This window comes from Vombatus ursinus, unplaced genomic scaffold (assembly GCF_900497805.2).
Source record: "Vombatus ursinus unplaced genomic scaffold, bare-nosed wombat genome assembly UNPS02014807.1, whole genome shotgun sequence".
Taxonomy (NCBI): Eukaryota; Metazoa; Chordata; class Mammalia; order Diprotodontia; family Vombatidae; genus Vombatus; species Vombatus ursinus.
Window position 1 is genome coordinate 22,580,931 of NW_020954585.1, and position 27,668 is coordinate 22,608,598.

The following is a 27,668-nucleotide window of genomic DNA, read 5'->3' on the forward strand; positions in this document are numbered from 1 at the left end:
GCACACACACACACACACACACACACACACACACACACACACACACCCCCTCCTCTCCAGTCTCATCAAATGCCTATTGGACATAGCCAAATCGAGGTACTATAGACATCTCAAGTTCAACATACCAAAATGAAGCTCATTCTCTTCCCCACCATCCCTCCCTGTACCAACTAAGCCTATCTCTCCTCCAAATTTCCTTACTTATTTCTCTTGGCTCCAGTTAAAAAACTTCAGTTAGCTTTAACTCTTCCTTTTCCCTGTCATCTCCAATAATCAATCTGTTGCCAATACCTGACAATTTTACCTCCACAATCACTTATCTGTCCCTTCCTTTCCAATATCTTTCACATCTGTTCTTCTTCACATGGCCAACATCCTTATTCACTTCTTCCCTCGTGAAACAGTCTCTGAAATGGACCCCCAGTTTTCAGCCTCTCTTCTCTGATATATCTTCCAGACAGCTGTCAAAATAATCTTCCTAAAGGAGTTGCTCTCTGGGCAACTAGGTTGTACACTGGATAGAGCACCAGCCCTAGAGTCAAAAGGACCCGAGTTCAAATCTGCCCTCAGACACATAATACTAACTAGCTGTGTGACTCTCGGCAAGTCATTTAACCCCAATTGCCTCACAAAAAAAATAAATAAATAAAAATAAAAGAGTTGGTCTCAAGCTTTTTGGAATCAAGATCCATTTACACTCCTAAAAAATTATTGAAAACCCTCCATAAAGAGTTTTTACACCTATTGATATTTATCATATTAGAAATTTTAAAAATTTTAGTATCATTAGGAAAATAGTTTTGACTTCATGTCCCTCTTGAAAGGATCTTGGGCAGAATTCCCAGAGGTCATTGAATCACACTTTGAGAACCACTGTCCTAAAGCAAAAGTCAAACAATGTATATCATTCTCCAGCTCAAAACCTCCAGTGGCCATCTACTAGCTCAAGGAGAAAAATACAAGCTGCAGAGGTTAATAATTAAATAATTAAAACCTTCACAACTTGGCCATACTCCAGGCTCATTACTGTACTTTCCAGCCAAAAAGATCTGCTATTTCTCAAAGCTAACATCATATCTCCTACCTCTGATTTGTATAGAATCTACCTTTCATGCCTAGAATACTCCTTTTTTGTCTTCACCTGGTACAACCCCTAGTTTCCTCCTTTAAGGCTAAGGTCAAAAACCACCTTTTCCATCAACTTATCTTAATATCCCTAAAACATTACGCTCTCTCCTTCCTCAAATTATCATTTATCTTTATCCATTTAATGTTGTCTATCCCAAGGAAAACCTAAGGTCCTTGAGGAGCTTTTTTTATGTGCAGTTCCTTATATATAAAAAGAATTTAACTATTTGTTAGACTGGATTATAATCCTGGCACCCACTTGTACCCAGTACTCAATAAGTTCTGGGTTTACAAAAAAGAGGTAACAGGAATTCCCACCCTTTAGAAGCTCACAGTCTAATGGGGGAGACAACACGAAAACATCAGTGTTCAAAAAAGATATCAACAGGATAAATTGAAATAATTAAGATACGAGATGTACTAGAATTAAGAGAAGTTGGGAAAGGCTTCGTATAGAAGAAGGGATTTTAGTTAGGTTTAAAGAGGCCAGAAAAGGAAGCAGGTTGAACTGAGGTGGGAGAGTGTAGAATGTTCCAGGCACGGGGAACAGCCAGAAAAAGTCCCGAAAGTCAAGAGATAAATAGTCTTGCTTGTGAAATAGCTGGGAGGTCAGTGTCATTGGGCTGAAGAGTACGTGTTGGGGAGTAAAGTGGAAGAAGACTGAAAAAGTCGGGGCTAGGTTATGGAGGACTTTGAATGCTAAACAGAATATTTTGCATTTCTTCCTGGAGCCAATAGGGAACTACTGGAATTTAATAAATATCAAACCTAGTCAACTGACAAACACTGAGTGTTTACTTACGAGTCAGATACTGCTGATTTCATCTGTAAAATTTTACATAGGATCCTAACTGTTCTTTTTCTAAACCCTTTAAATCTGTTTTCTCAAAAATCAGGGCACATTAGGACACAGTAGGAAAGATCTCCCTTTCCTATTCTATCACAAACTCTTGAAAGGAATGGTCACTTCCCTCAAGATTCCCATCATCTCTACCTCAACAATCAGTCCTGCCTTGTTGGGGAGAATAAGATTCAGTAAGCAATCAATCTCTTTTTGCTACTCTGCCTTCTGAAGGATGAAATAACCATTAAGGCAATTCAGGAAATTATTAGCTGCTCTCCTTTTGACAGAGATTTCCAAAGAGACATCCAGATAACACAGAAAGAAAGGTACACACATTTGGTCAGCTCGAAAGGGCTATATGAAAATGAATTATTTATATGCTAATGTTATAGAAAAGAATTGGAAATAAAGTGGTGCCCATTAATTCAGGAATGGCTGGATAAACCATTTCATATGAATATAATGGATTTCTTGAAAGGGAGGTGACAGAAAGAGGTAAGCAATAAGACATACATTTTCAGATCCCACAAATGTATAAATATGTTTTGCTTAACTAAGGAAGGGCAACAGTGATAGTGATTAAAGAAAAGAGTCCCAATGACATTATAAAAATACATACAAAGGAGAAAAAGGAAGTTCCGAATGGACAAAGACAAGCCGAACAGGAAAGTGCTGGTACTGTCCTTTTAAATTTGAAATTAACAAAAGTTTATAAATAGTAAAGGTTCAATTTTATGGGTGACCCTCTTTTTCTGTTCTTTGTATGTGGAAAAGTTTCTCTGTTGATGCTTGTTAAGAAATGATAATTTTAAAGCAACTTAAGATTCTTAGAAAGATATATTAGAAATAAACCTGTTCAAAAAACTTTATGATCACAAACAGGTTACCCCTCCTCATCTCACTCCCCTACCTCAGAAAAAAGTTTATTATGTTTGCCAATAGTATTGATCACTTTGATGGAGGAAATTCAACACACAAATCCAAGTTTAACAAAGAATCTATGGCCATGGTGAATCCATCCAGATGCTCTTGTCGGGGATGACGTCGTCCTAAACACTGAAGAGGGTCCTGGAACTATTCAAAATATTCTAGCCTGACCATCCAAACAATAAAGACCACGTGAAGAATGTCTATTGCTCCAATTATAACATTTAAAGAGAGTGCCCAGACCAGGCATCTCTCCATTTCCTACCAGGATGCACTCTGGACTTTTTCACCATACTCTAGAACCCTCTTCATCCTGGAAGATCACTTTATCCCTGGAACTCACCTCAGAAGTACCCTCTCTCCTCGATTTAGGGGGCTCCTCTCAGAACTCCCATTTAATGAAAGAAATCGGAACAGCCATTTCATTTCCGACAAGGCTACACTTCTGTGGAGTATCTCCTTCCCACCTCCCTCATCTTTTGAGTTTCTTTTTACGTGTGGTCCTCCCTAAAGGACTGACTTTTTTTTGTATTTGTATTCCTAGTGCTTAGCACGATGCCTGGCAAACAGCAAGCATTTAATAAATACTTATTGACTGACACGCATTTAAGATGGATAACCCACAGAGCTTTTCCTTCAGTATCTATATCTGAGATAAAACAGTACAAATGAGCCATTAGTTAAACCCAGAGCTCTTTTATTCTTCTCTTTAAGTAGCTCCTTACTCTCTGGACTTTCTCCACCATGACAAAGCAGCATATTCACCCTGGAAGTTTACTCCGTAACTGTGCAAGTTCAAATACTATCTCCCGTTCCTGCCTAACCTCCAGCCTTGGAAGGGAAAAGGAGCAGTGAAACAGGGTCTCTTATCTGACAGACCATCTGACTTTGTGTGCTTGTTCCCTGCCTGATCTCAAACCTTTTCTGTGAAGAATGGTGCCTCTACTCGATGAACATTGTCACACCTGGTTTCTCCCTAAACACAATGGTGATTCTGAACCCCTGTAGATAATCATGCAAATCCCATTCTCTATCCTCCTTAACCCTCCCACTCCAAACTCCACATATTCCCTATGGTGCACTCTGGAACACCTTACCCACAAGTAAAAAAAATTCCATTTCATTCTAAGTCGTTACCTTTCCCATTCCTTTCATCTTAAGGCAATCAATGAAACCTTGCTGCCCCGATGATACAGCCTCCCTGGCCTCCCTTTTGAGCACAATAGTTGCACCTTTTCTCATTCCCCTTTGCTCACTGATCAAGGAGGAGGTGTTGGAATAATCCTTGCTCCCTACTGCCACTTCAAGATTCTCTCCCTATCTCCATCACTCAGTAACCTCTCCTTTGAGATTTATACTATTTATTTGTATCACTCAATCAAATTCACACTGTATAGACCTTGCATAGTAAACTTATGTGACAACACTGACAAGATTCACACAGGATAGGCAGGCAGGGAGTTGCAATATGGAGGGGACATCCAAATCTTTGAGATTATAGCTCCCCAGATTCACATACATTTGGATATACTTTTAAGTTGCTCATATTGTTTCTCCTGAAAAATGTTAGCTCCTTGAGGACAAGAATTGCTTCATTTGTGTCTCTAAATTCCTAGCACAGAAACTAGACCCATACAAAATGATTAATAAATGGTTGTCTGACAAAAAAAAAAAAAAGATCATCCTTTCTCAGCAACACAAGGAACTAAGATATCTCCAAAGGCCTCACGATGGAAAATGCTATCCACATCCAAAGAAAGAATGATGGAGTTTGAATGCAGATTGAAGCATACTATTTGCTCTTTTTTTTCTTCTGTTGTGTTTTGTTTCTTCTTTCTGGTGGTTCCTTCTATTGGTTTTAATTCTTCCTTACAACATCACTAATGTAAAAATATATTTAATAGGAATGTATATGTACAGCCTATATCAGATTGCACGTCATCTTGGGAAGGGAGGTGGAAAAGGAGGGGGAGAAAAATTTAAAACTCAAAAGCTTATGGAAGTGATTGTTGATAAATCAAAACAAATTAATTAAAAGATCATTTTCATTTTATCAAATTAAAAAGCATTTATGTATTCAAAAATCAATGCAACCAGAAAAAATGAAACTGTAGAATGGGGGAAAATGTTAGCACCAAACCCTCTAATGAAAGTATGATATCCAGATTGCTTGCTATCTTGGGCAGGGAGGGAGAAAACACCTGGAACTCAAAATCTTATAAAAGTGAATGCTGAAAACTAAATAAATATTTTTTTTTAAATAAAGTATGATATCCATATGTGGTAAACTGCTAACTAAGAATCATTTTTTCAATAGTTAAATGGTTAAAAGGATATGAGCAGTTTTGAAAAGAAATAAACACTACCAATAACTATGTGAAAAAATTCTCTGACTCATCAAGAAAAGCAAATTGAAACAACTTTGAGGTTTTATTTCACATTCAAACCGGCAAATATCATAAAAGTCAATGTTGGAGGGGGTAATATGGTCAAAATGATCCATTCAATATCGATAGTGTTGTGAACTGATCTGACCATTGTGAAAATAATTTAGAATTATACAAATTCACTAAACTGTTCAAAATCTCTACTACTGAACCAGTATAGAACATATTCCCCCCAAGACATCAAAGACAGAAGAAAAGAAATATATGCCAATATATGCATAGCATCACTTTTCATGGTTCCTAAAGATAGGAAACAAAATGGATGCCCATCAACTGGGGAAAAGCTGAAAAAATTTTAGCATGTGAATATTATAGTACCATAATAAATGATGACCACAAAGAATTCATGAGACATATTGAAACTTAGAGGAACTGACCAAGAAAAAAGTAATCAAAAAAAAAAAAAGTAATCAAAAGAAAAATACAACTATGATAATGTACATAAAAACAATAAAATCATAACAGCCAAACTCAAATTAATTTCAATGAAATAAGTTTTATCAATTGGTTTTGCTTAACAAAAGTTACCAATAAAACATTTCTAAATCATGTCAAATAGACATACCACAGAATTGCAGAGGGTCAAGTACTGTTCCAATTTTCAAGAATAGTAAGGCCAGTGAGCCCAATTTTGATTTCTGGAGAAGATTCTCCAACATATTAAAGAGATGATTAGTGAACATTTTAAAAAAGAAAACAATGATTACTAGGAGCCAGCATGGCTTTTTCAAGAAAAAGTCATTTAACCCAACCTCATTTCCTTCTGAAGAAAAATTGCTAGATTAGTAGAATAGTCACCACATGCATTTTTCTTTTTCTTTATTCTTGATCAGTTCATGTAAGTTTCCCTATGTCTCATGTAGAAACAACGTGAAAAATAAAAGGAGATGTGGGCTAGATAAAAGTATAATTAATTAGGTGAATTCAGTACTAGTTGAATGGCTGAACCTTAAGAGTAGTCAGTAAGAAATACCTAGAAGGATGTCTCCAGTAGAGTGCAGCATGGATCTGTCCTTGGTACCTGTTTTAACACTTTTATCAATGACACGAATAAAAGCATCGATGACATATTTACCCATTTTGCAGATAACAAAGGTGGGAACAACAGCTAATAAACACGATGACAGGATCAAAAGATCTTGACAAGCTACAATGTTAGGCGTAAGTTAATAAGATGAAATTTAATAAAGATAAATGAGAAGTCAAATGCTTAGATACAACATAACCAGTTTCAGAAGTGTAAGATAGGAGATAGATGTATGGCTAAATGAAAGTTTATCTGAAAAAGAGCTGGGGAGTTTTAGTGGGTTATAAGCTCACTATGGCTGGCTGCAATACAGCAGTCAAAAAGAAGCTAATAACATCTTAGGCTATATTAAAAGGAATATAGTGTCCAGAACTAGAGAAACAATAGTTCTACTGTACTCTGATCTGATGGGTCCACAAATAAAGTGTATGTTCACTTCTGGATATCACAGTTTGGGAAGGACACTGACAGGCTAGAGTTTCCAAAGAAAACTGATGACAATTAAGAACCCAGGACCATGCTCTATGGAAAGTGGAAGGAATCTGAGGGTATTTCTGGCCTGAAGAAGCAAAGACTTGGAGGGACAATATAATAGGTAACTGTATCTGAAAAGCTGTATCACCAAAAGAGGGATTAGAGTTCTTCTACTTGGACCTTGTGGGCATAACTCATATCAATGACTGAGGTTTGATGTAACAGAAAAATTTCTTAACAGTAAGAGTTATCCAAAAGTGAAATGTGTTGCCTGGGGAAATAGCAGGATTTTCCTCTCACTTGAACTCTTCAGGTACAGGCTAGAGAATCACTCATTAGGTATGTTGTAAAGAGAATTCTTATTCAGACTAGCCTAGACGATAATTGTGTTCCCTTCTAATTCTTAAGATGCTGTGACTGATTCAATCCCAAGCACCAAACAGATCACACGCAAAAATATCATTTTTCAAAAAGTTACTTCTGTTAAGTGAATTCAGGGCTTTCATTATGTCTCTAACATCCATTACTTAGTTGAGTACATGCCATATTTCTTCATCCCCCCATAAAATCTAAGTGTCTTAAGGCTGTGATGACTTCATTTTTGTCTCTGTCCTAACACCCAGGATAGTACCTTACACATAACAGGTGACACATGCATCAATGAACTGCAATCAACTTAAGCACCTCCTTCATGATATAATGTTATTTATCAGAGTTTCCGGTTTCTTCATATTCAATGAATACTAGCTATCCCTTTTGGCCTGAAAGTCTGGTGACTACAACCAAGAAAGGAATCATATTGCATATTTCAATAACATTACTCCTCACGAAGACAGACAATAATTTAATGACTAAAACAGAAAATAAAAGAAAGAGAATAAAATCTGGTAGAGAAATGCAGTGTTTTACTCATTTGATTCTAAAATGTAATTCTAATAAATAACACTGCAAGAAGTATTTAATCATTTTTCCTATTAACCTTAGTCAACTGAAAATCCATTCTTTCAGACTTCCACCAAAGCATGTTACAAAATCATAAAATCACTTAAGTTTATATTTACTAGATAAATAATGAATAACTCACCCAATGTCTGTAAGAGGTGGTTTGTCTCTTCCTCTCTTATAGCACAGGAAAAGCTCTGGACTTTTCAAACTTCCATAGTTTAAATTTGCTTGGAGAGCTGATGGAGTAGCTTCAACACAGGTGAAACCTTCAGGGACTGTTTCCCCTGCTGACTTGATAATAACAGCAATGTCTGTAATTGGAGCTTTGGGTCCAGTTGATTTTGTGTCCAAACGGTTTATTTCTTGATCCAAAACGGTAGATGTATCAGTGAGGCCTGCCACTACAAAGTAGTCAATAACTCTTGGACCTTTGTCTTCTAGCATGACTGCTATTCTACTGTCTAGAAGAAAAAGAAAAGGAGATTGGTTAAATCCAAGATTTATCTTGTTTCAGATTTTGTTTAAAAAAAAAAAAAAAAGTTAAACTTAAAATAAGCCAATGACTACAAAACAGGCTTTTCACAGCTCAACCTGAAAGTTGTCATCACAGAAAAAGGACTTAATTAGCAGTGGTCTGTCCAGGTTTTTGTTTATTTGTTTGATTTTTAGACAATGGATAGAAATAAAAGGTAAAGGTTCAGAATCACTCTTGTGATAACTGTATAGCCACTGACATGCAAAAGTATATTTAAAGGCAAGCACACAAACTGTCAAACAGGATAATCCCAAAACAACCTGCTGCAACCCACTAACAAAAAAATGTCTGAAATGTCTGGGAACCAAGATGGCAGAACACAGAAAGCATTCCAGCCAAACCCTCCCAACATTCCCTCCAAACAATTTTAAAATAATGCACCAAATCAAATTCTGGAGTGCAGAGCCAACAAAAAGTCAGGGTAAGACATTTTTGCAACCCAAATAACTTAGAAGGTCAGCAAGAAAGGTCCATGACACTGAAGTCAGGGCCAGTTTGGAACTCACATGGCAGCCAGACATGGTAAAAAGATTAGACAGGATCCCTGTGCTCACATTGGGTGCAGGACCAGGAGCTGTTTGGCAACTTCAATGCCCAAACCCAATACTGGGTCACAGTTCCAGGACAGAGAAGAGCACTTGTGGTCAAAAGGGAACAGGGCCCTGGTCACAGTTCCTAGGTGGAGAGGAGTGTTAACAGGTTCAACACAGCAGGGCCTTTACCTAGGTAAAGATGAGAGGGCAGACCAGGAGAGTAATGACCACACCTCTCTCTCCCTAGAGCATACTACCTTGGAAGCACTGAAAACTTTTAGACCCCTAGAACTAGCCGTGAAAACAACAGGACCAAAAAGTCTGAAGCTTGAAACATTCCTGCTACCCCCTCTCCCCTCAAGGTGAGCAGTGACCAATTTTAACATAAAGTTCAAAGCCAAGAAATAGGCTTGCAAGATGAGCAAACAACATAATAAGAACTTCACAATAAAAAGTTACTATGGTGACAGAGAAGATCAAGACACAAACTCAGAAGACAATGGTGTAAAAACAGCAACAAGCAAAACATCAAAGAAAAATGCAGACTGGACACAAGCCCAACAAGAATTCCTAGAACAAAAAAAACAAAAACATGATTTTAAAAATCAAATAAGAGAGTGGTAGAAAAAAATGGGAAAAGAAATGAGATAAGAGAAAATTATTTAAAAATTAATAGCTTGGTAAAAAGAGGCACACACACACAAAACACTGAGGAAAATAACTGTAAAAAAAATAGAATTGGCCAAATCATAAAAAAGGTACAAAATCTCACTTAAGAACTCCCTAAAAAGCAGAATTAGACAAATATGAAAAGAGGTACAAACTCACTGAAGAAAATAATTTTTTAAAATTAGGATGGTGGAGTGGCGCAGCTAGGTGGTGCAGTGGCGCAGCGGATAGAGCTCCAGCCTTGGAGTCAGGAGGACCCGAGTTCAAATCCAGCCTCAGACACTTGATACTTACTAGCTGTGTGACCTGGGCAAATCACTTAACCCCAACTGCCTCACTTAAAAAAAAAAGATGCAAAAAAAAAAAAATTAGAATTGGGCAAGTAGTAGCTAGTAACTCCAATGGGCATCAAGAAACAATCAAAGTCAAAAGAATGAAAAATAGAAGAAAATGTGAAATCTCATTAGAAAAATGACTACCCTAGAAAATAGATAAAGGAAAGATAATTTAAGAATTATCAAACTACCTGAAAGAAATAATCAAAAACAAGAACCTAGACATCACATTTCAAGAAACTAGAAAGGAAAGCTTCCCTGATATCTTAGAATAAGAGGGTAAAATAGAAATTTAAAGAATCCATTGATTACCTCTTGAAAAAGATCCCAAAATGAAAACTCCTAGGCATATTATAGCCAAATTCTAAAGCTTCTAGGTCAAAGAGAAAATAACTAAAAACAACCAGAAAGAAATCATTTAAGTACCATGGAGCCACATTCAGGACCAGACAAAATGTAGCAGCTACCACCTTAAAGAAGTGGAGAGCTTGGTATGTGATATTCCAGAAGGCAAAGGAGCTGGGATTACAACCAAAAATAACCTACCCAGCGAAACTGAGTACAATATTTCAAGGGAATAATGGACATTTAATGAAATAGAGGACTTTCAGGCATTCTAGATGAAAAGACAAGAGCTGAACAGAAAATGCGAAATTAAAACACAAGCCTCAAGAGAAGCATAAAAAGAAAAACATGAAAGAGAAATTATGAGATTTAATAAAGTTAAACTGTTTATATTCCTATGTAGGAAGATAATACATATAACTCCTAAGAACTTTATCATTATTAATGTAGTTAAAGGTACTCGTGAGTTATGTTGGAATGACCTCAAAAAAGGGGGGAGGGAATGAGAAAGAGGATTGCAGTGGAAGAAGGTGGGAGGGGAGAGGGAATGGAAAATTATTTCATATAATAGAGGCACACAAGAAAGTCTTTTTATACTGGAAGGGAAAATGGGAAGGAGGAGGTGAGCAACTCTTGAACCTCCTTCTTGTCTGAAAGTGGTTCAAAGATACAATACACACGTGCGCACGCGCACACACACACACTCTCTCTCTCTCTCAGTAGGGTATAGAAATCTGTCTTATCCAACAGTGATGTAGGAGGGTAAGTGACAAGAGATGCGGGAGGAGGGGAAGGAAGTAGTAAGAGGGAGGGCAGATTAAGAGAGGCAGAGGTCAGAAGCAAAACAGAATTTTAAGGAGGGACAAGGTAAAAAAAAATATAAAAATAAAGATAAACAGAAGAAAATAGAATGGAGGGAAATACACTGTTAGCAATCATAATTGTGAATGGGAATGGGAATGGGATGAACTCACTCACAGAATGGAATGAACTCACTCACAGAATGGAAAGGGATAGCAAAATGGATTAGAAACCAGAATCCAACAATACGTGATTTATAAGAAACACACTTGTAACAGAAAGACAAATACAGAGTTAGAAGCTGGAGCAGAATCTATTATGCTTCTGCTGAAGTAAAAAAGTCAGAGGTAGCAATCACAACCTCAAAGTGAAAGCAAAAACTGACCTAATTAAAAGAGATAACCTGAGAAACTACATTTTGCTAAGAGATACCAGAGACAATGAAGTAATATCAATACTAGATGGCACAGCATCCAAACTCTTAAAAGTTAAATAAGCTACAGGAGGAAACTGACAATAAAACTATACTGGAGGGGGGTGATGGGGTGGGGGCTTCAATTTTCACTTCCTAGAACTAGATAAATCTAAATATAAAATGAACAAAAAAATTAAGAAGATGAATAGAATTTTAGAAAAGTCAGCTATAACAGACCTCTGAAGAAAGCTGAATGGGAATACTGACCATGTATTAGGGCATAAAAACCTCACAAACAAATGCAGAAAAGTAGAAACATTAAATGTATCCTTTTCAGACCAAAATGCAATAAAAATTACACTAAAAAAAGGGCTATGGAAATGCAAATTAAAAATTAATTGGGAACTAAATAATCTAACTTTTAAAATGAACATGTCAAAGAACAAATTAAAAACAATAAATAATTTCATTAAATAAAATGACAACGAGACAACAAAAATTTGAGGGATGCAGCCAAAGCAACACTTAATGGGAAAATTTTTATTTCTAAAGGCTGACATCAATTTAAAGAGAGAGAAAGAGAGAGAGAGAGAGAGAGAGAGAGAGTGAGAGAGAGAAGATCAATGAATTGGACATGCTACTGGAAAAAAAAGGAAAAAGAAAAAGAACAATTAAAAATTAAAAATCCAAAACAGAAATCCTGAAAATCAAAGAAGAGATTAGTAAAACTGAATTTTAAGTGAACCAATAAATAAAGCTAGGAGCTTGTTTTATAAAAAATAAAATAAAATAAACCATCGATTAATTTGATTTTTAAAAAAGTAACACAAAAGACAAATTACCAGCATCCAAAATGAAAAGGGTGAATGCACCACCAATGAAGATGAAATTAAAGCAACTATTTTACCCAATTATATGCCAATAAAACTGACAATATAAGTGAAACGGATGAATATTTACAAAAACAAACTGCCCAAATTAACAGAAGAGGAAATAGAATCTTTAAATAACCCAATGTTAGAAAAAAATGAGCTGACCATGTCCACTCCAAATTTAGGCTAACTTCCACTGAGCTTCCAGAAGTGCACAGAAATCCTTTTACTCATCTCTTCATTATTATTTTATTCTCTACAACAGCTGTTGTTTTCTTCTTACACCCTACAACTTCACCCCCTTCCTCCCTCAATCAATGCTTTTCATCTCCTCATACCATCTCCACTGGGGCCGTCATAAGGATGACGACCTTCTCCCTATCTACCGGAACCTTGGATTTTTCCCTTAGGGCTACCCTGGGTTCAGAGAGGCCACCTTTGGCCTTATCTTCCACTTCCACACCATGCCCAGCCAAGTGCATCCTCTCCCTACCCTTTTCACCCGGCCCTTCAAAGTGTAATCTTCTGCCATATGAAATTCCTTTTGGGCAGAGACTGTCTTGCTTGTATACATTTACATCTATGGAACTTAACATAATGATTGCCATATAGCAAGCACTTAAAAAAGCTCTACCTATCTACTAAAAAGACTGTGACCTTCAACTCACCTCCTGGGCTCCTCTTACTTCATCCATGTTCTCATTTATCCTCCCCTCCTTTTCTCTAGTTCTCTCTACTCTAAGAAAATGATAAAGTCTTTCTATCTGTTCTCTCAATCTTATCAACCATTTCCATTATAGTCTTGCTCAATTTATCAGTCTATCTCTTCCTCTCTGCTGGTCCCTTTCCCTTAACCTACAAACATGCTGTGTTTCCCCTCTATAAGACCCTCCAAAAAACCCTCACCATCTTCCTTGTTTTCAATGGTTTGAAAAGAGTATTTTACATTCACTTCTCCACTATTTCTCATCCATTTATTTGACTCCTTGAAATCGTCTTCTTATCCCATTATTCAACTAAAACTGCTCTCTCCAAAGCCAATGACTTCATCACTAAATCCAGTAACAATTTTTCTGCCAATATTATCCATGACCTTTCTGTATTTGCCATTGTACACTGTCCTCTCTCAATAGCTTCCCTTTGCTCCGCTTCTAACACTGTAATAGTAACAGCTAACATTTATATATAGCACTTACTATCATGGTTCTCTTACCTCAGACATTTCCCATCTTTGCTGTCCCTTACAAGTGAGTGACCCGCTTGCAACCTAATCTACTCAAAAGCCTTTATTAATTCCCACTATCTATCTAGTGAAATAATGTATAAATTCCTAATCCTGGAATTCAAGGCCTTCTATACACTGTCTTTAACCTTCTTTTCCCAGCGTAACTCCTGCACTACATTCCAGTCAAACTAGATCATTCACTAACCCCTCCATTCCCCAATGTTCATGTTGCTATAACCCAAAACCATACCTTTGTTCACACCACTGCTCCTTGCTTAGAATACATTTCTCTAGCCATCTCAAAAAGTCAAAATAGTGAGGTAGTAGAAAGAGCACTGAACCTAACAGTCATGCAATCATAAACCTCTTTGAGACTCAGCTCATTTGCAAGATGACATAATGTATGTAAAGTAATTTGCAAGCCTTAAAATACTGTACAAATAATAATATTAATATCTGTCAAAGTCTTCTGTCAAGTCCCAGCTTGGGTGCTACCTCTTCACTCAGCCTTCCTTGAACTGCCCAGGTGAAAGTGATCTTTCACTCAAATTTTTCACAGCACTTTGTCTAAACCTCTCTTTTACATTTCTCATTTTGTCTTGTGTATTTCTTTTCCCCATTATTCTACTACATGTACCTTAAAAGTAAGATCTATATTGTTTCTATGTTTCTGTCCTTGCAAATAAAATCCAAATCATTCAGTGTGTACTAAGTGCAAGACACTGTGTTAAGCGCCGAGAAACTTTTTTTATGATAAAGAATATCGGCTTTCAAAGGACTGACATTTCAAAGGAGAAGGAATAAACACAAAATTGTTTTAAAAGTTTTATTAAAAATAACTTCAAATACAAACAAAATAAGGAATAAATCCCCAAATAAAAAAACAAAATTCCAACTATTTACATTTTAAAGACTAAGATAATAAAGACTAATAGCCTATTTTTTTACTCTGCCCTCTAAACTAACAAAAATTGATAATTTACTTTGACCCCTTTCAACATCCTGTTCATGTATTTATAAAATTTTAGCTTTTTTCCTTTAATCAGTATATTATGTTCTTCTAATTTCTTTCCTTCATATCTATTCACCTCTTTTCAAACATCTCCATACTTATATTACTATACAGTATATAAAATATTTTATTAAATTTGACAATCCTTTTAAGCCATTCCCTAACAGACATATATGCAGTATCTGTTTCTTCATGATTATAAATAAAGCACCTTATGAATGTTCCTAGACAAAAAGGTTTTTGTTTGGGAATTTTAGGGGGATCAGGGAATGAATGGGACAATCAAATTGCAAAAGTTAAGAAGAAAAGACAGAACAGACAACCTGCACTGTTACCACAGTAGAAAACCTCTAGTACATTAGAAGATCTCTACTGAAGAATACATACAAGATTGGGAAATATAACAAAATATGGGTTGCAATATGCATTAATGAGAGTACACTAAATCCTAGATTTAAAAAAAAAGTTAACACTTAAGACTATAATCCTAGTAGTAAACAGGATGGGGATGGGGACTGAACCTGTGACTTCACTGATATAGGGATCTCCCAGGTGAGCAAACTCCCTCTAGCAAAGCAGATTAACACCATCTCAGCAATTTTTATAGTCTCAGAGTTACTTACCAGCAGACTAGGAGGTTAAATTGCCCAGGGGTCACACAGCCAGATGTGTTAGAAGTTAAGACCTGTCAAGGACTATTTAAGGGGTCCTCTGAACTTTCTTTTTTTTTTAGTTGCCCTATTTTTCCAGAAATACTGGACCCAGAGCATATAGGAGGCCCTGAATATGTCAAGGACAAACCCCTCCCCCTCCCCCAGCTGACATAATTTGTTGTGTGCATCACAAACTGGACTCCCTGTGTGTCGTTGGGAGTCAAGACAGGCACCAGTCAGTCTGCACAAGGCTGAGAAACAGCTTGTGCAGCTGGGACCCTAAGATTGTTACTGAAACTTCTTATCCCTTTCCTCTGCACCCTCTCATGGACGCAATCATCTCTATATAGATGACTCTAGATGAATATATTCAGCTTTAAGTTCTCTCCTGACAACCAATTCCCATTATCACAAACTACCAATTAGATATCTCAAATTGGATGTCCCATTAGCATATCAAATTCGACCTGTCCAAAATAACTCCTTACCTTTCCAAACACAAGCCTCTTCTGAACTTTCTTGCTTCCACTGAAGGTATTACCACCTTTCCAGTCTCCCAGATTCACAGCTTCAAAATCTTCCTCAACTCTTCATTCATCTTCTCATCCAACTTATCTACTCAGTTGGCAAATCTTTTTGTTTGTATCTCTATTACATCTCCTATCTGTCCCCTTTCAACTGCTCATACAGCCACCACCCTTAGTTCATTCTTTTGAACTTCAAGTCCTCATCACCTATTCCTGGACTTATTTATATAAAGAGCCTCCTCACTGGTCTCCCAACCTTAAGTGTCTCCCCTCTCCAAAATAACCTCCAGAGAGGCAAAGCTAATTTTCCTTGAGTCTCTGATACCTGGAACGTACAACGTTCACTTTACTACTTCACACATACGCCACCTTTTACATTAATGATTCTCAAACTTTTTGTCTCTGTACCCCCTTTACACTCTTAAATTACTGAGGACCCCAAAGAACTTATTTATGAGGGTTATATTTACTGACAGTTACCATATTAAAAATTAAAACTGCTCAGTTTAACTTACTGATTCATTTTAAAATAAAAACTCATTACATGTTAACATACATACTTTTATGAAAAATAACCGTATTTTTCAAAACAAAAATATTTGCGTTGAAGAAGTTTTTAAATGTTTTTGCAAATCGTTTTAATGTCTAGCTTAATAGAAGACTGCTGGATTCACCTGTTTCTGCACTTAATCTGTTGCAAAATAGTATTCTGGTTGAAGGATGTCAAGAAAATCTGGCCTCACACATATAAATAGTTGGAAGAGGTAGTATTTTGATAGCGTTATATTCTTCTTTGATACTACATCAAAACTTGACAAGTGGTTTCATAAAGATTAGCTGAAATGTGGAATCCGAAATCATAGCAATCAACTTTCTACACTGTTACATTAAAACACATTGTTCTATCTTGCAATCTGAATAGGCTTTTTACCTATGCATGATTTTTTAATATCATGGCATTGGTCATCCAGAAAATACTGGTTCACTGAGTTGTGCAAATTTTCCAAATGTTGAAATATTGCATTACACAATATTTAAAAAAAAATCAAATTCATTAATATCACCAACAATCTCCTCAGAAAAATCTTGGGAAAGTTTGGGGAAACTGTCAAGCTCACGGGGGCAAATACAAGTTTTCCAAAATCCTAATTTTTCCTTGAGAACTCTTTCATCAATGGCAACAAATATGGTTAGTTGTTTTCCCTGAAGTGACATGCTCACTTCATTCACTTTTGAGAAAATCCTTGCTAAACACCTAAGTTTGAAAAGGCACAGTACGTCTGTTCTTTCAAGTAAAAATGGGATTCCATGAAAAAAAATCTGCTAGATCAGCTTGCAACTGAAAAGTCACAATAGTGATTTTCATAATACTTTTTCACAGTGACTTCCCATAGTACTTTGGAGTACAGCAGAAATATTTTATGCAAGCATTCCCATTCCTGTATCACAGAGAATATTAAAAAGATATCCTCAAGGTTACAGATCTAATAAAATTAATTATTTTTATTGCTTTATCAAGGGCACCTGTAAGGAGCACTATGCATGGTGGTGAGGAACATGATGTGGACTAGTACACTTTGATGCCACTGCCTTGAGTCATCTGAAGGAGTCAGTAGTTTTACCCACCATTGCTGTTGCATCATCGGTGCAAATGTCAACATAGTTGTTTTGGGATACACCATGAGATTCAAAAAGTTTTTCAACACTTTAAACATTTCAGCATCACTTGTTTCTGATGTTAAGGATTTGCATAAAAGAAAATTTTTGATGATTAGTTGGTGCTAACACCATACAAGGAAACAGCAAATCCAACCACATCTGTGGATTCATCCATTTGTAAGACAGAAGTATAACTGAAGACAAGATAATAACCCACTCTTCTGTTTGTAGCTAAATCTTGAATTCTTAAGTCATGTAATCTCTGGAAAACTCTACTGTACAGTCAGGAGAAAATGAGAGTAAAAAGGGTAAATAATAAATAATATTTCGGTATTATTATGAAAATAGTTTTGACCTCACAGACCACCCTTGAAAAGTCCTTGGGGACTAAAACGGAGGGGCATTTTTGAGAACTGCTGTTTTACATGAAGCTGTTCCTAAGCCTCGTACTCCTATCTAATAGTGCCTTCCCTCTAAAACCACTTTATATTCATTCTTTATATACTGGTATATGTACATCTGGAGTCCACTGATAGAATGTAAGCTTCTTGAGGACAGGGGCAGCTTCACAAGTAAAAAATGCTTGTTGATTACTTATCCATAGAAGCCTGCAGGACAATGAGGTCGACACAACCAAGAAAGCTCCAAAACAGGAAGAGTAAAGAGATCTATGCTATCTCACAAAACACAACAGGAAAGAGGGAGAAGGATTGGTTAATAAGACAAACATTTCTCCTTTAACAAGAAGATCAAAAAGTAGGCTATTCCATAAGAATTAAAAAGTAAAAACAAAAAACCTAAAAACAAGAATGAAGGCTGTAGGTCTCTCTACTATGCTGTACATGCTGTCCAACTACAAGACAGTCAAAGACCCTTTATTAATAGTTCCTAGAGAGCTGGTTTAAAAATAAATTTTCTCATTAATTTACAATAAAAATTTTACAAGTAGTTTGTTTTCATTTCTGTTTAATGTTTAATTAATGGTGACTCTCCAACACATAAGCTTTAAATAACTGTTCTTCACTTTCAAGTACTTAAAAGATTTCAAGGACTTTTTTTTTTAAAGCTTCATTATGTACAAGTGGAAAAAACACTGGCTCCGAAATGAGAGGTCCTTAGTTCAAATCCCACCTCTGACACTTACTACCTGGGCTGGTCTCAATCTCCCTGGACCTCAATTTCTTCCTCAATAAAATGGGCCAAATGGATCAGATGGCTTCTGCGGCCTCTTCCAACAACAGGATCAGGGGTTCTTAACTTTGTGCCATAAACCCCTTCGGCAGTCTGGCGTACCCACCAACCCCAAAATCTCTCATACTTTAGACAGGAAGACCAAAATCACTATAATCTAGTAGTAACAAGCACAGAAACTTCAAAAGAGTAATGAGTAAACGATATAATGAGATACGAGTAATTGTAATGCAATATGAAAATAACTGACTTCTATTGGTGACAAAGTCACAAGTTTTGCTAATACTACTGTGGTTTGTTGCCTACTTTCAAAAGTGAAGGCAATGATAAACTTCCGTTAGAGGCGAGTGAAAATAAAGATGTAACTTTTTTGCATACAACATGAAAGACTTACTGAAATCTATGCACAAATCCCTTGAGGATACAGTGACCCCAGGTTAAGTACACCTATTCTAGATATAGGTTCTTATGAATCCTGAAAGTTAAAGATCATTTGTTTTAAAAATTCAGAATTTTCATACAACAGATTTTCTTAAAGCAAGATACACTACTCATAGTTGCTGAAGCTTAAGTTCATAACTTTTTAAAACTCTAAATAATTTAAAAAGCAAGATATCTCATAATACTTAAATTCTCAAGCAACCTTGTAAAGTAGGTAAGAATTATTTATCTTCCCATTCTAATGTTCAGTTAACAGTTATAGAAATTTATAAAACACTCTAAAGAACAAATTGGTAAGAAGGGAATAGCAAATTCCTGTTTCCTCACTTTTCCTTAATATATCAACTCAATTCAACAAACTATTAAATATCTACACTAAGTACAAGATGCTGAGCTAGCAACTAAGGATACAAAAAATTAAAAATGAACAGTCCACGCTCTCAAGCAATTTTATATTTAAATGAGGAGACAACTACAGCAAATCAATAAACATTTATTAAGGGCCTACTATATGCCAGACATTGTACTTTGCACCATTGATACAAAAAGACAGTTCCTGGGGGTAGCTAGGTGGTGCACTGGATAGAGCACCAGTCCTCAGGAGGACCTGAGTTCAAATCTGGCCTCAGACACATAATTCTTACTAGCTGTGTGACCCTGGGCAAGTCACTTAACATCATTGCCTAGCCCCCCCCCCCCCAAAAAGAGTTCCTGCCCTCAAGGAGCTTACAATGGGAGACAACATGCAAACAAATATATGCAAAGCAAGCTATACACAGGATAAATAGGAAATAGTTAACAGTGGGAAGGCAGTAATGATATTAATAACAACATTTATATACACTTGCTATGTGCCAGACTGCACTGTGCTAAGTGCTTTACAATTATTATCTCATTTGATCCTCACAATAACCTTGGGAAATGGATGCTATTATTATCCCAATTTTACATATGGGGAAACTGAGGCAAACAGACTTGCTTCAGGGTCATACAGCTATTAAATTTCTCTGGTGGGATTTAAATTTAGGTCTTCCAGACTCCAGGCCAAATACTCTATCCACTGTGCTACCTAGCTGCTTAGAATTAAGAGGGGTTGGGGCAGCTAGGTGGTAGAGTGGATAGAGTACCAGCCCTGGACTCAGGAGAACCTGAGCTCAAATCCAGCCTCAGACACATAACACTTACTAGCTATGTGACCCTGGGCAAGTCACTTAACCCCCATTGCCTAAAACCAAAAAAAATAAAAATAAAAAATATTAAGAGGGGTGAGGGAAGGCTTCCAATAAAAGATGTGATTTTAGATGGGACTTAAAGGAACCCAGGGAGGTCAGCAGGCAGACTGGAGGAAAAAGATCATTCCAGGCATGAGGAAAATCAAAGAGAATTCAAGGAGCTGAGAAACAGTGTTTGGTTTGTGGAATAGCCAGGAGGCCAGTATCATTGGATGAAAGAACACCTGGTGGAGAAGGTATAAGAAGACTAGAACAGAAAGGTAGGAGGGATTAGGTTATAAAGGGCTCTGAATGCTAAACAGAGCATTTTATATTAGCTCCTAGGGGCAACAGGAAGCTTTGGGAGTTTACTAGGTACAGGAGGACACTGCCATGATCCCACCTGTGTTTTAGGAAAATCACTTGATTAGAGGTTGATTAGAGGATGGACTGGAGAAGTGATAGACTTCAGACAGACCCACAAGCAGGCTGTTGCAATAATCCAGACACGAGATGATGAGGCCCTGAACCAAGTGTGGCAATGTCAAATTAATTTGAAGGAGAGTACAACTAATTTGGGGAATGAGGAAGAGGGGTCAGAAAAAGTTTCAAAGAGGAGGCGGTACCTCACTCTTGACAGAAACTGAAAGACAGAAATAAGGGCGTACATTACAGGCAAAAAGAATAGCTTCTATGAATTCATGGAAAAAGGAAATGCTAGTTCCATCTGAATGTAAAAAAGAATGCATGAAGGGGACAAATGTGAAATAAGCCTAGAAAGATAAGCTGGAAACATATGGAGGGTCTTCAATGCCAGAATAAAGAATATGGCAATATGGAGCCATGGAATGTTTTTCAACAGGACAGCAGCCCAGTCAGAGCTGTGCCTCTGGAAGATCATTTTAGCTGCTGTCTAGGGGCCAGATCGGAGAGGGCAAAAACTGGGAAGAAAGCCAGTAAGAGGCTATGACAATAGTCCAAGGGAAAGGCGATAAGGGTGATGGACTTGTTGAATGGAGTGAATAGGGATCATACATCTAGAACTGGATCTAATCCAACCTCCTCCTTTTACAGTTGAGGAAGCTGAGACCTAGTATATTTAGTAGTAGTAGTAATAATATTTATAGTGATTTAAGGTATAAGAAGATCTCTTCACATATCACCTCATTTGATCTTCAGTTTAAGGTGTAAGAAGCTCTCTTCACATATCTCCTCATTTGATCTTCACAATGACTGAAATAGGTGCTTTTATCATCATTTTACAGAGGAGGCCAGGCTCAAGAAACTATTAAGTCTCTGAGGCAGGCTTCAAACATTTGAAGTTATCCTAACTCCCAAGTCCAACATTCTATCCACTAAAATCATACAGGTAGTAAACCTTAAAGGTGAAATACAAAAGATGTTGAAGAGGTAGGATCAAGAGTGGCAAATAGATATATATAAAGGGTAAAAGTAAACCAGAATGACTCAAGTTACTAACATAAGAAACCAGGAGAAGCAGGTCATCAAGTCACAGATGTATCCTTCAAGGTTTCCAACTGACAACATTCCACTTTAAATATAACCTTAAGAATTATATATGACTTACATACTATACTAGACCACAAAAAAAGTTTACAAATCAGCTGACTTCTTAATACTAGATGCTAAATTTCAAATTTCAAATAACATCCTAAAATTAAAATGATTTTGGAATTTCATACCACCTGATGCTGAAGGACATAGGTCAACCATTTTCTACACTATTGTGGTTTGTTTTTTTTTTTAATCAAATCACAAGATTTGATCTGTGGTATCTGAATTTATATACTAACCAGTTTTCATGCCAGGATTCTACATTTTAACCAAGTCTACTCTACCTAGGACACTAACCCAATTCATTTCCAATATATTGTTTGAAAGGTATGATTTATGTTCCTTTCATAAACAGTTTCGCTACAGTAAGTACAGAAAAACTTAGGAAAGTAGAATTCACAAAATTTAACTTTTCCACAAAAGCAACAATTTCATTTTACAGCTTAGAAAGGCCAATTGATACAACATGCCTCTGAATCAGCAGCTTTTTTTCCCCTTTACAGCATACACTTGAGACATACTGGTTGTACATGGCACATGGTACATGCAAAACCAATATTTATCTTGGCAGAAGGAAAACCCAATATAAATGTAATGTTTTGATCTGAAGTGGAAGACATATAGAGGCCAAAGATGACATGCAAAATTTCTGATTTTATAAATTGCCTTTTATTCCAAATACTTATTGCATGTCTTTTCTAAAAAGCACTTCCATTTAAATAATCATTCGATAATGATTTCTCACAGTCTATATACAGCAGTTCTCTGTAACTTAAGACATTTAAATTTCAAGAACAACTTCCACACTCCCACTCCATTGCTAAAAGCCCAAGTTTGCAATACATACAGTGGTTTACATATTAAACAGAAGCAAATGACTCCAACACAAAACTGCTTCCCACATTTCTAACAGCACGGTTTTTATATTATCCAGAACAACTCTAAACTGCTTGAGCAAGTACTAAAACCAAGGTTCATTTGCTATTATGAGCCAGTCAGCAAAGAGCAAGTCTATGACACAACAGACTGCACCCATTAATCCTAGTCAGGCATTTTGCAAACTTGTGACCTTGAGCAAAAAAAGACTGTTTGAAGAAAACCCATCTATACTTTTTCCATCAATCAAGACTAGGGGGAAAGAAGTCAAAGAGATGAGTAGTAGAGTCTTCAAGCATGAGGGACAACCGAATTGTGTAACTCAAATAGTAAATATAATTCTGATTTCAAAAAGTGTCACACAGGATGTCTAATTCTTTAACTTATACAAACAGACCACAGATAAACTGCTATAGCTTCTCATAGCCATAAACACACCTCTTTCCATAAAACTGCTCAGAAGTGTTTTCCCCATTTCAACAAGTATTTCAGTGCCTAAAGTCCAAGCACTGTGCTAAGTATGTGGGCAATTGGGTGGCATTGAGAATGAAGTCAGGAAGGCCTAAGTTCAAATTCGACCTCAGACACTTACTAGCTGTGTGACCCTGGGCAAGTCATTTAATCCTGTTTCTTCATCTGTAAATAGAGTTGGAGAAGGAAATGGCCAAACCACTCCAGCATGTTTGCCAAAAAACTAACAAACCAACCCATAAGGGGTTAGGAAAAGTCAGACAAGCCTGAAAAGGACTAAAGAAGTTCTAAGCACGGAGGACACAAAGAAAGGCAGAAAACAGTTCCTGCTCTTCAGGAGCTCAAGGTCTAACAGAGCCATTGCTTAGCACACAAGGACACAATCAAGGATTTGTCCACCACAAGCCCTAGCCTAGCCCTAATTCTCCCTTCCCCCCCTCCCCTCATTAAATATTCCTTCATCTTCTAAAGAGAGAAAGGAAAGTCCAACTCCTAGAACAGGTTAGGAAAGAAAGATAGTTTAGAGGGAATGGCACAAAACTAAGTAAATCAATTAATCCCTCATCCTAGGCCAGCTCTGACAGTTTTCTCTTTAGAGAAAGGGTGAAACAATGAAAGAGTCATGCCAAATGACACTAACTTTCATAAACTTTCCATCGTACTTGCATAAGAAACTACTTCTAACAACTGACATTTATAAAGTACCAATCCTATCAACAGGTGGAAAAGACCCTGGAGGCCATCTCATTTTAGAGGTGACGAAATTTAGGCCTAAGGAGGTTAAGTGACTAGTACAAGGTCACGCTGGTAGCTAAATCTACTTCATTCCATCCTTACGACAACGCTGTCAGTATAACAATACCTATTTTACAGGAGAATACAAATGATTAATATAAAGGTTCAGCGCCTTTTTCACAATACCACACCTTACAACTTCACTATGAGTATAAACGAGTTTTTTGGTTTTTTGTTTTTTTTTTTTAAAGATGATGGAAATAAGTTACTCAGCTTTTCTGGCTAAGGGGAAGAACAGCCTGAAGGGGGGCGGGGCTTCGTGAGAGCAAAGGACCTTCTTACCTGCCTAACCCCGCAAAAAAAGTTTGTAGTTTTTAATAAAAAAAAAAAGTAGTTAACATGTATTTATTCGCTTTTTAACACGCCCAGGGTGGGATGGGACCAAGGCACCTCCTTTGCACTATGAAGACCCAGAAGCGAGATCCAGGAAGAAGGCCTGCTCTGCCCTCACCTGCAACACCTTTCCCCTTGCCCCCAACACTCGCGCGCAGACACCGACACCTCCGGCCCCCCGGCCGCCCCCGAGCCGGGGCGAGGCCGCCTGCCCCCACCCGGCGCGGCCCTGCCCGCGGGGGCTCGGGAAGCCCGGTCCGGGGCGCGGAGGCCGCACGCCCCACCTGGGCAAGCACGGCTTCGAACGCCCCGCCGGCTACGGGGGCTCCCCGCGACGCCTCCCCCTCCCCCCGGAGCCGAAGCGGGGAGGACGAACCTAGGACGCGGCTTCCGCCTGGGAGGCTTCCCTTTCACCCTGGGAGCGGAGACCGTGGCCGAGCGCGCCGGGCCCTCGGAAGCCCTGGACAGCCGACGATACTCACCCTCCGCGTCCAGAGGCTCTCAGCGCTGCCCTAACTCGGCCCCGGTCCGAAACATAAAAGCTGAGGCTCCTCGGCCTGAGGACCGTCGGCTGGGCCCCGGACTGGCAGCCGCCGCCACCGCTGTGGTTACTGCGCCTGCGCCGCGAGCGCTTCGACTCGCGGGGGCGCAGCCCCTGGGACCCGAGGGTTCCAGCTGGCAGCGAGGAGCCCGGCCGCGCGTCGGAAAGCCCCAGGCTGCGGCGGAGAGCCGTTTCATTCGCAACCGCCAGTCACGCGACGGGAGGCATAGTTCGATTCGTTTATTTCCTTATTTTTTTTCCCTTTTTCTCCCAGCCTCCCACTTTTTCTACTGCGGAGGCGGAAAAGGAGAGAGAAAGGAAAGGACTGTGTAGCCACGCCCCCTAGGCGGCCGCGTGGCCGCAGAGAGCTCCTCCCTCGCCCCACCTTCTCTCCCGTTCCCTTCCACCTGAGCCAGGGAAAAGCGTCGGGGCCGACGCGCGGTCGGGGAGGGAGGTTCCTTCTACGTTCTCTTCCTCCGACACTATCCCCACTAACCTCTCCCCCCCCCCTCCCGCTTTTTGTGCTCGCTCACACGCCCCCGACGCCTCCCCAAACACTCCTTCCCCCTGCCCACACGTTCTCCCCCTCTTGACGCTCCCTCGCACGCTCTCCCCCTTCCGACGTTCCCCCGCACGCTCCTCCCCCACCCGCTCTCCTCCCGACGCTCACCCCTCGCTCTTTCCTCTCCTGACGCTCCCCCTTACGCTCTCCCCCGCCCCTGAAGGTCTCAGCTCCTTCTGACGTTCCCACACCCCCGCCGGTACCTGGCCCCCGCTGTTTCCACCCGTTCAGGGGTAAAAGCGGGCTGAGAGCGCCTGCTGTGAGCGAGTCCCCGGATTCCCGGGACTGCCTTGACGGTCTGTCGCTCGGTTCCCGTCGTCCTTTCAGTCTCTTTTGCAGCCTCTCCGCCCAGCAGGGCATGCGTGGGTGAAGGAGGGACCTATTCCCCTTTCGGGAAGCTAGAGAAACTTCTTTCGAGTCTTCGCCCAAGGTCACGGTGTGTGTCAAGGGCAGAACACGGGGCCCCGTGTCCCGAAGGGAAGGTTTCCCGCCGAGGGCAGAAATGAAAATACTGTACATGCCGAGGCGGTCATGCAAGATGTCTGAGTGAACCGACCCGGCCCGGCCCTGGACTGACTCACCCACCTGCGCCCCTGTCCGAGGCTGCTCGCTGTAGACACTGGCCCAGGTGGTGCTGGGGAGCAGGGCGGCCTCGACTCCCTGCCCCAGTTGCGCCCCCCCCCATAGCGGCGGCCCCCCCCCCAACCCGGTGGGGCCCGACTGTCTGTCCACGAAGTCCGCGATGACAGAAGCATCCCAAGAACTTGCAAAGAGTCGCTCTCCTCTCTCCTCTCGTTAATGACGCCTTGTCTCTTTTAAAGCGTGCCCATACGCAGGCACTGCTTTTAGTGTTTTCAAAAAAAATAATAATTTTTAACCACTAAGAAAATACAACAACTCGTTATAGTGAGGAAGTTATGATTTGGGATAATTTGAAGCAGTATTTTGACATTCGGGGAACGACTAAAGTTTAAAAGAACAAGTATCATTTTTGTTTTAGCAGCTTGCCTGGCACACAGTGGGTGCATAATAAATTCGAATCAGGTTGAATTGATGAGGATTTCCACGTTAGGTCTGAATTTAAATGTCCTTGCAAAGTTTCAGAACTAGATAGATGCATACTCCTCTGGATTTGCGTTTTTGTAGAATAGTGACATTACGGTACTCTTTCCTAAAGAGATAAAAGGCACCCACGGGAAAGCTTTGATAGGTTCCTGGGGACTCATAATGAAACAGGCTACTCACTTCTTGAAAGGTCATGAGTTCATAGTCCAAATAAAGACATAATTTTTTTGGACATGGCCAATTCAAGAATTTGGTTTTCCTTTTCTTGCTTTCTCATTGAGGGGCACAGGAATGAGAGATAGGAAAGTGGATCATCTTTTGAAAAAAAGTTAAATAAAATAGGTCTCTGGATCCAAAGCATCTACTTTCTCATTGTGTTTCCATACCACTTTGTAGTGTAGATATTTAACCCTATACCATAGAAGAAGGAGCAACTCTAATTAGTTTTGTACTGGCTTACATCTTTTTTTTTTTTTAGGCAGTTGAGGTTAAGTGACTTGCCGAGGGTCATACAGCTAGTTACATCATTTTCTTAACCTCACAAGCAGACACTGAATTGTTAAAAGCATTCTGTGGAGTGGAGGTGTCAAACACTTGGCTGATGTTTGGACCCACACCACTTTCCCGATGCTATCTGAACCACTTTAAAATGTAGTTCCTGTCTAATTTTAATGTCTTGATGTATTATTAAAAAAAAAAAAAAGAAATACATAAACTTGTGGTTTTCTAAGACAGTATATGACCTGCAGGGATCCTTATGCAGTTTATTGACTCCGTTGCTCTTTTAGTCTGACTCAGTTGTTGTAAAGTATGAGTAATGCACAGCAATAGAAATAAGACTCAAGGTTAAGAGAATTAGGCTTAATTACCCTAATCTTAATAGTACTCAATATTTTATAATGTTTTTAAATACTTTGACCACATAACGAGAAAACAAAACTCATTGGAAAAAACCTTAATAGTGGGAAAGATTAAAGGCAAAAAGAGAAGGGAATGGCAGAGGTTGAGTTGGATAGATGGTGTCATGGACACAACAAACGTGAACTTTAATAGTAAAGGATAGAAGGGCCTCGCTTGCTGTGGTCCATGGGGGCCGAAAAGAGTTGGACACAACTGAACAAATGAACTACTCAGTCTTTTACATCTAGATGTGAAACAGCTGTGGTAGCAAAAGCAAGCAGAATTTAGAGCTGCAAGGGACATTAGAGGCCAACTAGCCCAAAGACTTCTTTTT

The 27,668-nt window shown here is 38.8% G+C and overlaps 1 protein-coding gene across 4 annotated transcripts in view; it reads right to left on the minus strand.

Moving 5' to 3' along the window:
* DENND4C (DENN domain containing 4C) overlaps positions 1 to 24,872 on the minus strand; it is a 117,058-nt gene extending 92,186 nt beyond the window's left edge. For 2 of the 4 annotated variants that reach the window (XM_027874586.1, XM_027874584.1), the window contains exons 1-2: positions 24,749 to 24,872; positions 7,932 to 8,253 (exon numbers count right to left, since the gene is read on the minus strand). In XM_027874586.1, the coding sequence (XP_027730387.1) occupies positions 7,932 to 8,236 (305 nt within the window). In that variant the 5' untranslated portion in view covers positions 8,237 to 8,253; positions 24,749 to 24,872. Of the gene's footprint in view, positions 1 to 7,931; positions 8,254 to 24,642; positions 24,702 to 24,748 lie in introns of those variants that run through there. The other 2 variants (XM_027874585.1, XM_027874587.1) reach the window with 2 other exon arrangements.
* Positions 24,873 to 27,668: the final 2,796 nt, after the last annotated feature.